This window comes from Augochlora pura, chromosome 6 (assembly GCF_028453695.1).
Source record: "Augochlora pura isolate Apur16 chromosome 6, APUR_v2.2.1, whole genome shotgun sequence".
Taxonomy (NCBI): domain Eukaryota; kingdom Metazoa; phylum Arthropoda; class Insecta; order Hymenoptera; family Halictidae; genus Augochlora; species Augochlora pura.
In genome coordinates, this window is record NC_135777.1 from 18,126,747 (window position 1) to 18,143,972 (window position 17,226).

The 17,226-nt window shown below is 44.8% G+C and overlaps 1 protein-coding gene across 1 annotated transcript in view; it reads right to left on the bottom strand.

Moving 5' to 3' along the window:
• Cph (BCL11 transcription factor chronophage) overlaps nucleotides 1-17,226 on the bottom strand; it is a 42,614-nt gene that overhangs the window by 14,398 nt on the left and 10,990 nt on the right. The window contains exon 2 of the mRNA XM_078182771.1: nucleotides 1,818-2,270. Coding sequence (XP_078038897.1) covers nucleotides 1,818-2,270 — 453 coding nt within the window. The remainder of the gene's footprint in view (nucleotides 1-1,817; nucleotides 2,271-17,226) is intronic.

Here is a 17,226-nt window from a genome sequence, read left to right on the forward strand (position 1 = left end):
TTCTTTTAAGTAATATCATACCTCGCCGAGTCCAGTGCCGAGGCTAATTTTTGGAGACACGTTCGCAACGTGCGGGAACAACGGGACAAAGAGCGAGGACCAGCAATAAAGAGATTTAAAAATAAACTATTAATCTTCGACCGGCTGGAAGCAGCTTGGACATTCTCGCCGTTGGAATATGACAATGTGGCCGGCGATAAAAAGGGGTCAGACTCGGGGGCAGAGGGTAGGGGGAGGCGCACTATGGGGGCAGGTTCACCCCAATCCCGAGCGGGCTCTTTAAATTCAAAAATCGAATCTACCGCTGCATTGTTCGTGCTCGTTGAACCAGGATCGACATCAGATGGCAGCCAGTAACTGTACTTTAAAAACTCTCCCTTATTCTCTCTTTCTTTCTGTGGGACCCACACCCTCTCGGCGAATACGAAACCGTAGTTTTCGGGCGCAGATGACAGTGTCAATGGTCTCTTTCTTTTTCTTTTTTTTTTTTTGAACGGAGCTCGATTTACAAAAATCGCGTCGCCGTGGCCGTGGGATGGACGCGCCGACAGTGCGACGGGGAAAACGCGCGCGCACGGTTTTGAATGTTATGGCATTTTTGCTAGAATTGCTTCTGTCGCACAGAAGCGTTTCGTGGGCCGCGAACCGCTTCATAGAATATGAAAGTCGCGGCGAGCATTTGTTGCCGGAACCCGGAGACGACCGGCTATATTTATAGAGGTTGCCTTGACTCGGGAGACCCAACGGCAGAACTCAAAGCGGAATATGTCAAAACATCACGACAACGCTTTGGTAGCACGTGCCCCCGGGGCTTTCATTGCGTGTCGGCGTCAATTAAATTCCCAACGTGAACCCGCAGCAATTAAAAGTACTCCGGGGCTAAAACGTTCATTCATCCCGCGGAACGCACGACTATGAAATATTGATCGGATCGTGATTAATGAGACGCTGAGACGGTCCGAGGAAACATAAATAACGTTCGCGAGCGGGGAGAAAGGTTGGACAGGACCGAGTCTGAATGGGCACAGAGAATCGTAAACTCAGGCAAACACGCGTAGGGTTAAAAGTTCACCGTTTAATCCCGTCGCTTCTTTCGGCTAATACGAAACATCGAACGGACTAATCGATTCGGTCTCGTGATTTTAATTGATCGTTAGCCTCGGCCGCGTGACGGGCATTGCCGTTTTATTATTGTTCCGCCGTTCATACGATACCTCCGACGAGCCGAAAACTTCGCAAACTTCTCAACTTCTTAATTACCGGTGACGGCGACGGGGCAAGACGTAAAAACTTGTTCTCTAATCGTTCTCATTAAACTACCGTACCCGGCGGAATTTTCCGCGACGTTTTAAAGGACGGTGTAAAACCGTTGTGCAGTTGTTGCGCCGTTAACAGCTGCAACGCGAACAGTTGTCCCCTTCAATTCAGATTCGTGAGCGGAATGCAGACTGTTTACGCATTGTTATATACGGCGCATACGAACGTACGAGCATCGAAAGGAAATCGATGTAACATTGCAAAAAAATTCACAGTTCGATTTCTCAACACTGGCACGGTTCTAGCCACCCCCAACAAGAAGCCTTATTTATTTAGCACGAGGATCGTCTAACCGTACCGAATCGTCTAATTAACAGTAAAGAAAATACACTGGTCGGAGAAGCATACGAGCGAATCATCGTACAATCTCAAGAACAATTTCGATCGTGGAGATTCTGTTGGGGGGGTGGCGATGCCAGACGTCGCGGGTTAAGCACCGCGCGGGGGTAATTAACCTCGCCGAAGATAACGAAGCAGAGACAGACACGAGGAGAACTCACCAGAATTGACTGTGTTCGTGTCCGCGTCCACGGACTCGATCTTCGGCTTCTTCGGGAGGTCCTCTTTACCCTCCTCGGAGGTCTCCGTCCGTCTTTTGGGCGTCGAGCTGGCGCTGGCTTTCAGCTCGATCGGGCTCCCGGCATCCGGTCCGGAGCTCTGTAGCGTCGGAGGACTCTCGAGCCTACCACCGCCCCGCTTGTTGATGGGGGCGGATATGCTGGGCACGGAGTTCAGCTTCGAGTCCTGATCGACGGTCTTCAGGGCGAGGGCGTCCTCCGGATCGGAATCCTCCGGAGCCGCCGTCGCCGGTGGACTGTGGCAGCCCTGAAGCGTGCTGCGACAATGGTTGACCTTGTGCTCGATGAACCGCACGATCTCGCCGAGGGGGTAGGACGCCCTGCAACCCCCGCATTGGACGGTGTCTGGGGAGGTGGTGCTTTGCGAGGTTTCCGCTGCAACCAGAAAAGTTGAACACCCTCTTCAGACTACCTTCTCTTCAGGATCTCAGATCTCGTTATTATTAACCTGATTAAGTTCTTAGTACTGAGCACCGAGCGCGGTCGGTGTACAGCGTTTCGTATATTATTTAACCCTTTGACGTACTTTGGACAAGCCAGACTCGCGAATTTTATAGTCGAGTAGACCGCCGATTTTATGCGTTGGTAGAATACGAGACAGTAAATGCGACAAATAAAATAGATAAATATTATTTTCAAGTTTTTAAAAATGTCGGAAATGAAACGAAATTTTTATTCAACTCCCGTTTGGTGCAGTCGAGATAGGACATTTAAGTTTTGCACTTGTAAATATAGATTTTCTTTTTCTTCTAAGAAATAATTACAATCCAAAATATTCTAATCATTGTAACTATAATAAACGGCAAAGGGTTAACTTTTTACTAATCTTTTCTATTATAATATATGCTTGAATAAAGAAGATTAACGGAGACATTATCAGAAATCGTACGAAAAATCAGAAACCAGTTATTTTGATTTGTTTGGCAGTGTTAACCCTTAATCAATTGTCTAGGGATTTTTAAAGTAGCTTATTCTATTAAAAATATGCAAATGCTTCGAACAATTCATTCTGGAAAATAATTTCGAAATGTTAGTACTACCTGCCGAAAGATATTAAAACAATAGTAAACCACTTGATTGATTAAGGGTTAAAGAAAATGTTTTATATTGTATAGAGAAATGATAATTTTTGTACATAGATGAAATCAGTGTGAAAATTGTAAAAAGACATTCATGCGCTGTGTTTAATCGTATTTCTCTTTTTGTCAAGTGTCATTTGACTCAGCTATATCGATGCTGCGTCTTTACCCAAAAGATCGTGTAAAGGAAAAATGCACGAGAACTTTATCTCGCTCAAGGAGCCTGGGGCAACGAAGTGTCCCGATACGAAACTGTGTTTAAGTGCTTTCTGACCATGCAGGTCGATCTTTTCTCTTCCATACGCCGAGGACCGTTCCCAAGTGCTGTACTTTCACGGGTTTTACACGAGGAGAGAAACACGTGGCTTCGTGAGGTTGAACAGACCTCCATGGAAATGACCAGGGACACTCGAGGGTACACAGGACAGGACACTCGAAAGTCCTTTTCCTTGAACCTGTGCCCCGGACCACCCAATGTTCGGAGATACACGCGCGTCTCGAAATTTCTCTCGGAGCTCGTGTTACGCGTGTAAAACGGAGAAACTGAATTTCGGCATTTCGGCAATTAAATTATGTTGAAATGTACAGAAATATATAAATGTATTTATAAATCTTCACGCGACGAGATTGGAAATTGGATAACGATGTACGAATTTGAGCACGGTGGCAAGATTAAACTGAAAAGCTGGAAAAATCGATAATCCAATATTTCCAGCCACAATTCGCGCCGCGATCTGATTTTCATTCGCGCGAAGTATGGCGGTGCTTACACGGTCAAGAGACCCGAGTTTGCGCGCTAGCCATTGGTCAATCAAGCTCCGCCCCGAAAGAATCGAACGGAGTCCGCGCACTAAAGTGTTAACTACGCGTGTCTATGGAATGCGTGCTGCATTGAGAAACACCCTAATCGATGTTTAAATATAGCAAATATGCAGAAAAACAAACCGTGGAGAAATAAATTCTTTCGCGGTGAATGATGCACTTACAACTTCCTCTGTGTTTCTAAGTGACGAGTAGTTACTCGAGATAAAGATAAGATAAGATAAAGTTCGTTTCTATTGGAATGGTTCAGTGAAACTCTTAAAAACATTTAGCACTAAATTTATCGCAAACTAAACGGGGTTAATAAGTGTTACTTTATAAGCACAAGATTGAATTTATTTAGACGTCTTGTCATTTTTAATATAGCTAGTCAAGACTCTAATTAAATTAGAATTTATTTATATGCACAGGGTCTACAGCTTTTCGTGTACGAAAAATATTAAAAATTATTATAGATTGACAGTTACAGAAAACTTATACATTATATTTAAATCGTGAAGGTGTGCAAAAACTTTAATGAGAAGAAATTATTTACACCCTTGGGAATTGTAAGCGTGATATTTTATAAAAAGTAAAACTTTAAGATTTCGATCCAGTAAAAAAGTACACAAATAAAATAATAAATATTTCCAAGGACACTTGGTAAGAATCGTCGCAAATAAATAAACAGACCCTAAACAAAAGCTGTTGCACAAATATCCACGAGGTCGACGGAACAATTTTTTTCCGCGGGTGGGGACAATAAACGCGTTTCTCGTTTCCGCCTCGACGGGGGTGAGTCTCGATTTCGATGGATACGGGCGCGCTCGACTAGCGGGAAAGATCGATGTATGAAACCATGCCAATCTCTATGTTAATGGGCCGAAGTATAAGGACGACGCGGAGGGGTGGGGGACTAAGGAAGAGCCGCAAGAATCTCCGACAGAAGGTCTGCTCGAGGACACTTAAAAGTGAATTGTTACGTCTGCGGCTGACCCCGGGACCTTAGCCTCCGTCGCCGCCCCCCCCCCCCCTCCTTTCCTCCTCCGGCGACGGGGGTGAATTATAAGACTCGCGTAGAAGGAAATTAGATCTCTATATCAGCCGCGGGGCGCTTTCCTCCCGGCTAACCGAATTTCCCTTTCTGTTGTTTGCCGGGGCGAGCGGCAGGCCGCGCGAATCGAGTCCGTGGGTACGGATTTATACGCGAGCCGTGATTTCATTATGAAACACGCGGCCCGGCGTCGCTGGGAAATATTCGGGGAACGGATCCGCGATCTTTCTGGGACATCTTCTCTGTTCGCTTGTAAATTTTCTGGTCGTCCACCGGCCCCCCTCCTCCCCTCCCCCCGTCCTGACCGGGGGGGGGGGGGGGATTTTCCTTCGCCGCGCGCGTTTTGAAACCCCCCGCGAACCCGGTCGCATTGTATTCCGCCGATGTAATTATCGTATATTGGACGTGGAAAATGCTTTCGTGAACGACGACGGCAATTGTGGCAACGCATGAAATATTAATGCCCGGCTGTGTTTCTTTTAAATGTACATTATAAGGTTTTAGAAACCTGCGAACGTCTTTGTTCGTGGCGTTAGAAGTGTTTCGTTGCTGTTCGGGCATGACACTTAACCAGCCGCGCGGGTAATCAAGTTTTGTAACGTCTCCGGTGACCCGGAACGACGTTGTCGATGCGGAGATAAAAGTCGAATTCGAGAAATCGCGGTAAACGATGTTAAAAGAACAACAACGAGGTGTTTTATCACTTATTCGACTCCTTTTTCCTGATTTAGATAACAATTACTTTTTTCAGTAATCGCAGAAATAAATTTCTATCTGCATAAAATAATATCCTCGAAGCGATGTAAATCAATTTAAAGTATATTTTAGGAATTTTGGAAATCAATTTTGTCAGCGAGTTTAAGTTGTGAGCATCGAAACATTTCTTTACGGAAACGGAGAACGTGCATTTTTCCTGTTCCATTATTAGTCACTGATACGGATCGCCCAGTGGCACAATAATAACCGAAAAAGTGCGCCCTATAGAGGAACATCTCCCAAAAGCAATCAAGATAAGCATCGTGGTTCTATGCGCCTCGAGTTGCCCTGTCACCGGAAGGACACGTACCTGGGTGCAACAGGAAGCGAGATAAATCCTCGGACACAATTGCGTCCGAAGATCGATCCATTGAGATGCAGCGCGAGATCGAATCTGGGAGATCGGTGAGAGTAGGGCGCCTCGCAGTGTCAACAAACTATGCTGCAGTGGCCGAGATTACGAGACATTCTGAAAATCCTTCTCATCAACTTTCGCTGGTTACAATTGTTGAGACTTCTGTGACGAATAATGGACAGATATAAAGATGATCCTAGTTTTAACAAGGACAGTTTAATAAAAAATTTTCTTTAACGGTTATCAGACTGCGATTGTTAACCCTCTCGCACTATGAGATCTTTTATAATTTTTTTGTATAATATATTAATTTTAATATATATAATAATAATTTTCTTGTCTTTATTTACCTTATTCTTAGCTGTTTATAACTAAACCGTGATATTATTGCATTTATGAGATAAATAAGCAGGCGATACTGTCACATTGTTATACTTTATATTAAATTATATTTATTTAAAAATAAAGAATCTCGAATGATTTTAAATTTATAACATTCATACTTAGTAGATTCTGTATGAATTAATAGTCGGAGGAATAGCACTGTACATTGTAGAAACTAACCTCTAGACTAATCAACGTTCACAAAGATCAGGAAACAAATCAGTGTTCGATTGGTTGACGTCGAAATAGTTCGACAATCAGAACGTAGCAAGAATTTTTTTGGTTATGTCAGTTACTTTGTATAGCAGCAATATAAAGTCGATAATTTCGGGACGTCTTGCAGTTTTCTCGGTGCAGCAGAGAAGAATTTTCGAAACGGGGTGCACGAACTCGGGGAGTCGCAGTTAGGTTTCAAAGGGGGTGGCAGAGGGGGGGGATTCGAAGTCCGAGACTGGGGTCAGAAGGGGCAAAAACGGTGATCGTAGAGGCCGCGGACGGAAAAAGAACGAGACAGCGACCCGGTTCTGAATGGACGTTCGGGTCCGTTATTCGCCTACGATTCAAAAGCGCTCGGTTAGAAACAAGAGACGCGCGACCGGTCGTTAACGACAATGGGCTTTTGTTTTTTCGGGGGCAGATGTTGGATCTGAGAGCACGGGACGCTGCGACGACGGGGTACACGAAGAGCGAGCGCAAGAGAGATAGAGAGAGAGCGAGAGAGAGCGTACGAGAGAGGAGAGCAACCCCCGTTTTAGGTTCTCGGGGCCCGTGCGGGCCCGAAGGTGCGCGAAGGAGGACCCCGGGACCGACACGTGTCTCCTCGTCACTTCGCTGATCTCCCTTCGCGTGCAGACGCGTGTGCGCGTCTCCTCTCCTTCCCGTCTCCTATCCTCTCGAACCCGAACCGTGTCTCTCCTCCTTGTAACCTGTCCGCAAACCGGTCGAAAGGAGATATACTCTCGCCGCCCCAATCGGGTGTCGTCGGCTGCTTATTCATTTAGCAGCTTCCTGCTCGGCACGTTCCCGTTTGTTGCAAAATCCGGAACGCTCTGCTCCCTATCAAGCATTTATCAGCTCCGGTAACCTGACGGTGAAAGAGGAGAACCTCCGACGCCGGATGACTCTCGGATTTTCGGCGCGGAACGATTCCTTAATTTATTCTCATCAAACAACTTGATTCGGTGGTTCGGATCTTTTTATGTAATCATGATTTTTTAAATTTTAAACAGTGCAACATTTGCAAAAATTATTGAGTGTTTTGTATTCGAGGGTTTGTAAGGGTGGTTAACGTATAAGCTGAATTGCGACAGGAACTTTCGTAATCAACGATGCTATGTTCAATTTTTATGGAAAATCTGATTCTTGTGATAAGGGTTGAACGTAATGATACGATGTTAGAATGGTCAGATTTAGATTTGTTATGGATGATTAAAATTGCCTGCGACGATTATGATAAGCAGGAGTCATGCACAAATTCATTTGTTCCTTTAATAATTGTAAATATCTATTTTGTTATAGCATTTCTTAAGGAAGTTCATCGAACTTATATCTGCAGTACTAATATTTAATTACAATAATAGAAGATACTTATAAGAATCTTTTACATTGTATACATTTAAATTATTAAATTAATAAAAATTTCGCTCAACCCTTCCCTTAAGAATTTTCTAATATCTCCTTGTATTCACAAGACAGTTTAAATTGCATACCCAATATTCCTCGCTAAGAAACCCTGCAAGGATCAAGTCGCCAAATATAAATACAAACTGCAATCAATGAGGCACGATATTTCACAGCGATCTGGAAAATTGCACCGCATCCCCGAGAGCTCTTTAATTATCTCTGTTTTTGATTCGATCCCACCGGATTCCTTATCTGGCAGAAACCAGAAACAGAGTGGCCAGGGTGCCGGCAGGGAGGGAGTATCCGTGTCTATATAGAGGAGACTGCGAATAGCCGAGAAAAGATAACATAAAAATACAATATTGCTCCGAGAATGTAAGTTGGATTGCTTACAAATTGGCCCATACATCTGTAATGCCTCGATCACTGTACCGCGTGGCTCCCTTATTGCCACAGACTTTCGTAATTTCCATCTACGAGTGGGGCAGATACGTATGGGAGTCGCTGAAGGACACGTCCCGAGCTTATTAGTCCTCCACATTAATTTTCTTTCCTCTGCACTCCAGGCAAGACGAAACGTCCGGAACAGAGAATCCGACGATGGACGCCAATTACTTCGCTATCGATTTCGCATCGAGTCGTCAATCTGGAACTAAGTCCACTTCGCTGTTATTTGCACCCTTTCGTGGACACGTCCTTTTCGTTGTTTTAGCTCCAAACGAAGTCTGTTTTCAATCATAAGAATGCAAGCTACTTCGACCATTTTGCTTCGCTTGCACCCCTTTCAAATCATGTTCTTCTCTTCTTACTGTTTCAGTGTGCATCAAACGTTCCTTAGATATTAATAAAGCAAATTGCTTAGAGTTTCTATTCCTTCTTATTTGTATTATTATATTGCAGAAAATATTTAATTAAAAAATATATTGAGAAGTACGATCATTATTTTTCTTGCAGTATCTCTTTCTTCAGTTTGTATCGGTATAAATCTCCATGTTTATAATATCTATAATTATACTCGTAGTTGCTCCGTCAATTAAGTAAATTCAAAAATATGATCCAAATCTACAGCTTTCCTGATTCAGTGTAGATCTATTGCTTGAACAAATTGTCTTGGAAAAACAATTTTTGGAATATTGTAAATAAAAGATAATTTTTTGACAGAAGTCAATTTTTCTAGCGAAACAATTGAACTAAATGACTCATCAATTAGCTGTTCCTCCTCCAGATACTCAGTTATTAATTTGACGAGTTAGGAATTCGCCGTGTGTTTTAAAAACTGTTCGGAGATCGAAGGTCCAGCCGAAACGATTCGCAAAATCCAGCCAGATGTCACGATCCCCGCGAAACACGAGCGCAGAACGCTTTTTTCCCCCCCAACACATCTGCACCGGCGATACAAACGCGGCCAACACTGATAAACTGACGGATATCCCGAGGCGGTTTCCTTGTTAGGACATCCGTCCTGTCAAAACGTCCAGAGGACACATCGAAGCAATTGAATTACGATCATCCCCAGGGCGAGCTCCGACCGTAACCAATAATTCCATTATCCATTAGTATTGGGTCGCAGCAATTTCCTTCTCCGACCGAGGCATCTAACGCGCCCCGTACGTGGCAGCCACGGAACCACGCGAAATATAGAAACGGATCAAGAAGCTGATAGATTCCTGGCACACGTCACAAAACTATCGAACCGTTCGACGTACGACGGCGATAGGGGCCCCGTCGCTCGGCTCGTTTCGAAACCGAAAAACGTCTCGTTTCGCGTCATTTCGCCCGGAATGCTTGAAAACTTCGGATCCGAGCTTCGAATAGCCAATCTTGAACGACATGGACGGTCGCAAAAGTTTTGCTAGCAAGATCACAATACAAAAGATACTGTATTTTTAAAGACTTTAATAAGTGAACGATTTCGCATTCAATTGCATTCATTTTCACAACGATTTGTTTCATTTCCGTGAATCTTTAACTGCTATATTGCAGCCTCGAAAATCTCATAATGCTCGCTGACGGAATACTATAATAATTATATAGTATACTGTATCTATTATGAGTACAATTTTCAATCTCTTGCTATATTCTTCTACTAAAAGCAACAGCAATTCCAAACACGATATAACTGACACAATAATATTTCTTATATTCACCAATGAAGAAAATATACTAAAGTCTCTTTGTACACAGCAAGATACAGATAACTATTAACATTTGCATCTCACTGAACAGAAACCGCTACACGTTCTTAAAAAGCTGCGCGTCAGAGTCCGCTCGGCAAGGGTCAAACCATCAACCGCCACGAGCCGATGATTAGGCTACCTCCAACGATCTTCGTAGTAATCGCGGGTATATGGTAAAGAGAAAGATCGCGCGATGTTTCGCAAGGCGTCCGTAGGTTCACAACCGATTTCGCAATGGCGAGGAGCAGCAGCCGGTTCTCAAAACACACAGAGATAGCCGTTAAAGGTAGACGCTGTATTCCGTTCGCGATGTTTACCTTTGAGCGCCATTGAGCGTGGCTGGAATCCGACGGTGGCCATCGAGCCGCCTTTCAATGTACACTGGTCATCAACGAGGGGAGTCGATCGAACGAGCACGAACACGCGAGCGTTAACACGACGTTAGGATTCACCGATCACCGATCATCGCCGTTCGATTCCCGTCGACCGGTTAGAGAGACACACACGTCGCAGGCAGAGATCATCAATGGCGAGATCTCGTTTCTCCCATGCTCGGATGCTGACTGGAGCATCGGGGCACGTATGGGGCTGGCCAAGGGCCGCGGGGCCCCGAGCAGGACATCAAAGGAAGAAAGGACCTACCGGCGCGGCGCGTCCTTCCGTGGTGGGGGCAATTTTTATACGAAACCCCCACTTTTTCCAGGATCTTTCTCTCTCTCCTTTTTCCACCGCGAGCCCTTTCACCGCGCCCGGAAACCCCATCGGCCCTTTTCGACTTTCCTCCAGGGGTGAACAGTTTTTAACCTTCGAACGAGTTCGCTGCTACACACGTCGCTGCTACCCCACAAAGCATCCAAAATGGCGGTTGCCCGACGCGAAAGCCGTTCATTCCTGCGCTCGATTTTTTTCCCCCGGCTCTCTCTCTCTACCCTTACCTGCCCAGCGAACGCTACGCAGTTCATCCCGACGCAGGATCGGTGAGGAGAAAAAACGTTGACCCTTCACGATCCAGGGAAAAAAATCCGGAGCCGTTTTGTAGATCACGGCGGATCGGAGCTTTCTCTCTGTCGCTCTATCGTCCCCGCCTATTTCGCCGGGGAGCTTTTCTTCCCTATCTTTGATCGTTCTCTCTTTTAAAGGACGCTCGCCTATGAGGTCCTTAGAACACGAGACCAGACCTAACGGGTACTCTCCAATGGAATCGGGGTCACGAATGTATAGTCGCCGGGACCGATCAGGGTTGAACACTGGGGGAGGCTAGGAAATTTCTGTCTTAGAGGTCTGCTACTGCCGCTGTAGAGCGGAAAAATTGATAAACGACGCTTGCGGAGCGTTGTTTGATGGTGATCTTGCACGAAAGGCTGCGTAGGTTTTCTTTAGGAGCTATAATGTTCTATGATGCGGCTGCAATTTTTTTATGGCATCTTTCAAAGTGTGAACTTGCCGTCGTCTTAGAAGAGTCGACGCTTGACTGTAAATTCTTCCGAAGAATTTTCTACATTTATTCAATGTACAGGTATTCGGTTACGATTTTTCTCATCTTTGATCAATTGAAAATAACGCACATACACCTTATTTAAGCTGTTATGTATTATTTTAAAATATAATAAAACATATATTGTATATAGTACATATTATTATATAGAATAGATTATACATAACCTCAATTTTCTAATATTCATTTGTATGCTTGCAGGCAATATACGAATTTTTATAGAAAAATTTTTGTGTAAATAGTGTTATAGCGGTAATCTCATAGATTCATTCTAGGATGAATCGATTAATTTTTTCCCGAATTCATAGAGTCTGCAGTTACCCAACAGCTACTTCACTATCTTCAATTGGATTCATTCGTAACACAGTTTTACATTACATGCAACAAAATCTTGATCTTCCTCAATTGTCCCAAGTAAAATTGAGCCAAACATTGTACCAGTCGACGTCGATGAAATTTCTACGAATTACAGAGGACTAAATAATTTCGTCCCGGATCCTTCATCCGAATATACACGATAGTTAAACCCCCCGCAGATCAGGTTCACCGAGAAAATCGCGCATGAAGCCGCCGCGCCGACGAAAACCATTTTCCTCCGTTTTCGTTTCCGCAAATGACGAGCTCGCATCCAACTGTGCATAGACGAGCGGCAACGTGTTTCCGAATTCGGCAAAGTGACAATGAAAAAACCCGTCGCAGCGGATCGAGTTGGCCCAGCAAGCTCAAACTTGCCTTGAAACAAGCGCCCTTTCGCGGGCCCCGAAACCCCGGCAACATTTTCGGAAACTCGAGTTTCACTGATAGAAATTCGGCGGAACAACGGGCGCGGGGGTGTTGGCACGATGGAGAGAGGGAGAGCGAGAGAGAGAGAGAGGGGGAGCGGAACGGACGGTCGCGTTAATTCTCGCTCGAGAAAATTCGCGCGATCGTTAATTATTTCGCGTGACATGCTTCGGCACTTGGCGCGTTCGCGCGTTGTCAAAAGTTTGCATTCGGATGTTTTGCGGCGGGCGAGCAGCGAGTTTCGCGGGGGACGTTTTGAATAATGTAACAACGAAGCTCCGGCCCTCCTCCGGCGTCGACCCGCCCGCCCCTCCCCCTCCCCCCCCCTCTCTCTCTTTCCTCTCTTTACCACGGAACTTTCTAATTAACCGAGGCCGGCCGCGGCGAAAGAGAAACCGCGTCCGGGGAGGAGCGAGCAAGACAGAGAACGGGGACAGAGGCGCGGGGGTGGGCGAACGGGAAGAAAGAGACGGGGGAAACACGCGTCGACGGTGCCCGTGGCCGGACAATAAAACAGCCTCCATGGTGTGTGTTCGTCGCCCCGCGTTCCCCCATTGGCGATCCTGCGGCCGTTGTTATCGCGGTTCTCATCGTTTGTTTTCCGGTCATTGTCGAGAACGGGAACGGCAAGTGACGCGTGCCGTTTCGCGGTTGCCGGAAAAATTCGGGTCTCCTTTGCGCCGCGCCGCGTCGATCGCGTAACCAGCTGACTCGTCTCGTGGATACCGTTTCGCGTCGAAAAGATTAAGTATCGAACTTCAAAAGACGAGCGCGCGCGTTCGATTTCTCCAAGCCGAAACGTTTTAATTTGCCAACACTGCGGAAAGTTTGCCGCCGGTTTCTCGGCTGATTTTCGCGATCGGCCGCGTCGCGACCAGACGTTCCCATGCGTCCGCCGATGATTTCGACTCCCACGAAAGGTGAAAACTCGGTTCAGGCACACGGCTGGCAAAGGCCACGCACGGTCGTGGATCGTCGACAGGGACGTGACAGGATGTCTCGGCATGGATTTGGTGGGTGCCGCTGTTGCCGCTGCCGCCGCACGCCAGCTGGACCCCTCTAACTGTACCCACATGATTTATTTTGATGAAAAAATCAGGAAAGGGGTTTTCCTTGAAAGAAGCTGCTCCGATTGAAAAGGGGGACGCGGGACACAGGTCAAACTCTCTAGGACCTGTTTGGCCGTTTCTCAATGGACAATGTCCTGCTGCCCGGCCACAAAGGACCCCCGGGACTAGAGATCCTCCCACGATACGCATGTGGAGCGGCGATAGAGAGAAGGATCTAACCGGGCGAGTGGGAATCCGCCGGGAAAGAGAAAGACGCCGCCACACGGTATACCCATTCACGGCCCGTGAGAACCAGATTTCATATTTCTCATAACCGTCCGGCCGACCGCGGAACGGATAGAGCCTCGCAGTTTTCTAGCCGGGCCCCGATGTGCATCCTCACCGCCGGATAAAGACACACCGAAAACGAACGGGGACCCGGTCAACCGTCTCAACCCGTTTGTTTGCGACCGGCCACCTGAGCGACTGCCACCACTCTGTCCGGCCACCTTGGTCAATTTACCTGTTACAATGAGATTCGGTCGCGCGTGGGAAGCCGACGCCCGTTTTTCCCTGGCTATCTGATGGACACCCGGAAATGGGAAAACGCTCCTGCGGCGTTAACCCCTTGCTTGCATTCGTGGCGAGATATTTGAAAAACTTTGCAGATAAACAGACCCGTTCATGCGGTTTTAATCGCTTGATCTTGGATCAGCAGATATCGTAATTAAAACCATTTTCTTTTCCCGTTTAATTGGCAAAGATTTTCTCAATTTCTAATTAGGCTATCAATTAACACTTTATGCACCGGAAAGTACTATCTTTTATTCGTTCCATTTTTTGTTGCATTTTAAAGAATTTCCCTTTGGAATCATAAAAATTTTCTTTATTATACTCTTATTACCAAAATTTCATTATTGGTTTTGGAAATTTCAAATGCTTCTTGAAAAATTTGTTAAACGAAGGAAAAATTATTGTTAGTGTTTTCTTATTTGCTTTTTAAAAAGATGAAAATCATCATGCCTATGTATGTGAAGTTGAAAATGTTTCAGCTTGTCTCGGAACAAAAGTGGGAGAGTAATGTGTTAGGCGAAACGTCGATTCGTTCCGCAGCAACCATAATTTTTTCTGCTTTCCACGGGGAGCAGCATCCCAAAGCTGTACTACAATTACGCGAAATTCATTCCACTCGATAAACCGCAGAATTGAAGATCACGCAAGCGATAAATTGATCTATGACGGATCGTATCAATCTCGAAATCCCTTTGTCGTCGAACGCTGCAGGCACATAAAGGATACCCGCGAGGCTGCGTCTGGTACAACCAATAACCAAATGTTCCTTCAATTTTTAATATAAAGTTGTATTTTAAACCTGGGATTCGAAAGGCTTTGAAAATAATTATCTCAAATTGTTAAACATTGGTTCGGAAAGGCTATTTCCTGCTTTAAATTCTCTCCGTTCTCTTAGATGCAATATTCAAATGTTTATTAAATATTCAAAATTGTAACATGAAATTGTAGAAATCAGAGACCGTGTACAAAATGACGATACGTTGAATTTTGATCAAAAATCGCTGGGTGACTTTAAGATTTGAAGAAAACCGTGCGGCCATTACTCCGTAACAATGGCAACTACAAAATTAAACAGGACGAAACGAAATTAATTATAGCTCTCCGATTACCATCCGGTTCGAATTTAATTCCGCCATTAAAAATGTATAGATGCATGAATTATGAGTTCAGATACACGGGGCCATGAATAATTCATCACAATTAACCAACATCTTCCCAGCTCCTCAACGGCGACGTCAACATGGTCGCCGCCATTCGCGGCCGATCCGAGCCGCTCCGCCGATGCTTCGACGCGGGTCGTAGAAAAACCGGTGACCCCTAATTTCTTTTTTTCACACCGTTGCTCGGGGAATCCCGTCGCGCAACGTCCCGCGGATCGGCCACGCAATTGGTCCAGCCCGACACAATGAATTATCTCGGACAATCCCACTCTCTCTCTCTCTCTCTCTCTCTTTCTCTCTCGTCCCGACCGAACCCCGCGTCGATTTTTTTCGAAAAAAGAGACAGAACCGTCCCGCTGAGCAATTTTACCGGCGACAGCCAATCAGGCGACGACTCGCGAAAACCGGCGCGCACCACTGGTCGAGAGAGAAAGAGAGAGACCGACCTTCCAACCGGTTTTTCTTCTTCTTATTCAACTTCCGGATCAGCAATGGCCGGACATGACTCCGAACGGTCCCGCGTTTTGTCACCTTTATCTCATTGTACGCGTCCTCTCGCCCGTTACTTTTCACCTCCTCCTCGGTGCCCGACGCTCGTCAAAGCAAATATCCTGCGAGCTGGCCGCCGTAGTCGTGACCCGAAAATCGCGTCTCGAATCGCCGTTTCCGCTTCCGGCGCGAAACGGCCGAGCGACCGTGGACCGCGCCTCGAGATTTGCGTAAGCGGCTCGGCTCGTTCGCAAGTCCGCGGCTAATCGGCTAGTTATTCATAGTTTCTGATCGTTTGCGCATTGTGCTCTGAGACAGCCACAATTAATTTTAACATTTCATTTATCGAATATTTATTCATCGAATTTTTAATTATTGCGCTATGTTAACGCTAGTTATAATCGAATTTTAAATAGCATTGCAAGAGTTGTTTTATAATGATGGAAATTTGTAGCTTTCTGAATATTTTGCAATTGTTGTTTTAATGAAAGCTTAGATTAAAAAATTTGTTTAATTATTGTCTATGGGAAAATCATTACAAGTTTAGCGACATTGTAACGAAAGATCTGAAATCGAGCATTTTGACTAGCCTTGCAATTTGAGAGAAATTTGAATTTTTTTTTCGTGAAATATTTAGTGACAGAAAACAATTTATTAAGCAGTTTTTAATTATAAATGACAGACTATCGGGTATTATAGGATGATCGCCGATAGATAATATTTGAATACAATAAATCTTTTGACAATGTTTAAAATTGCCGGCGACTTCTTGAAAACCCAAAAAAATCTATTTCAATATGTGTCGATGCAAAAATACAGGAAATGTTGAAGACAAATTTGCAGATTGAAACGGTTTCGAGTTCTGTCAAACTGATAGAAATTCTGCGGAATCAACGCTGATAAGTCAGAGGAAATGATCCTTTTCAGATTCTTTCTTTTCGTAGATTGATGAGTGAAGGTTTCGCAGCACGAGCAGGTTTCTCTTCTTTTTATTGATTTCATCGATATTCTCCGTCTTTTACGTGGCTACGATAATAAGAAATCGTGGACACGATCATTGAAGCGGTAAATCTTTCATAATTTGTGATGCGAAGTTTTATGGTGCCGGTATGGTGTCGATGCAATGAAATATTTACAGCATGCACGAAATATCAGCCGTTGCGCAATTTATCATTCATTTATGCCATCGGTGTACGTAGACCGCTGGGTGCAACGTATTCTATTAGAAAGTTTAAGAGTGTTTAATGAGTCCTCTGGTTGATGGCAATTTAATAAAACGACGATATATAAATCTTTATTTAATTGGTCGCCGAAATTATTTGATAGAAATTTACGATTCTTTGCAAATTGTTAAGAAACCTACTGCACGAGAACTTCCATTTGACTATTGTTAGTTAGAAATCTAATCGATATTTTGAATCGCTAATTCATGCAAAAGTATTATCAAAGTCTCACTGGTATTATAAATAGACTGCGGATTTTATGTATTTTCGATAAAAATGGTCACAGGTCAAAAGCAAGATTATTAAGAAATTGGAAAAGTTTTAGAATAC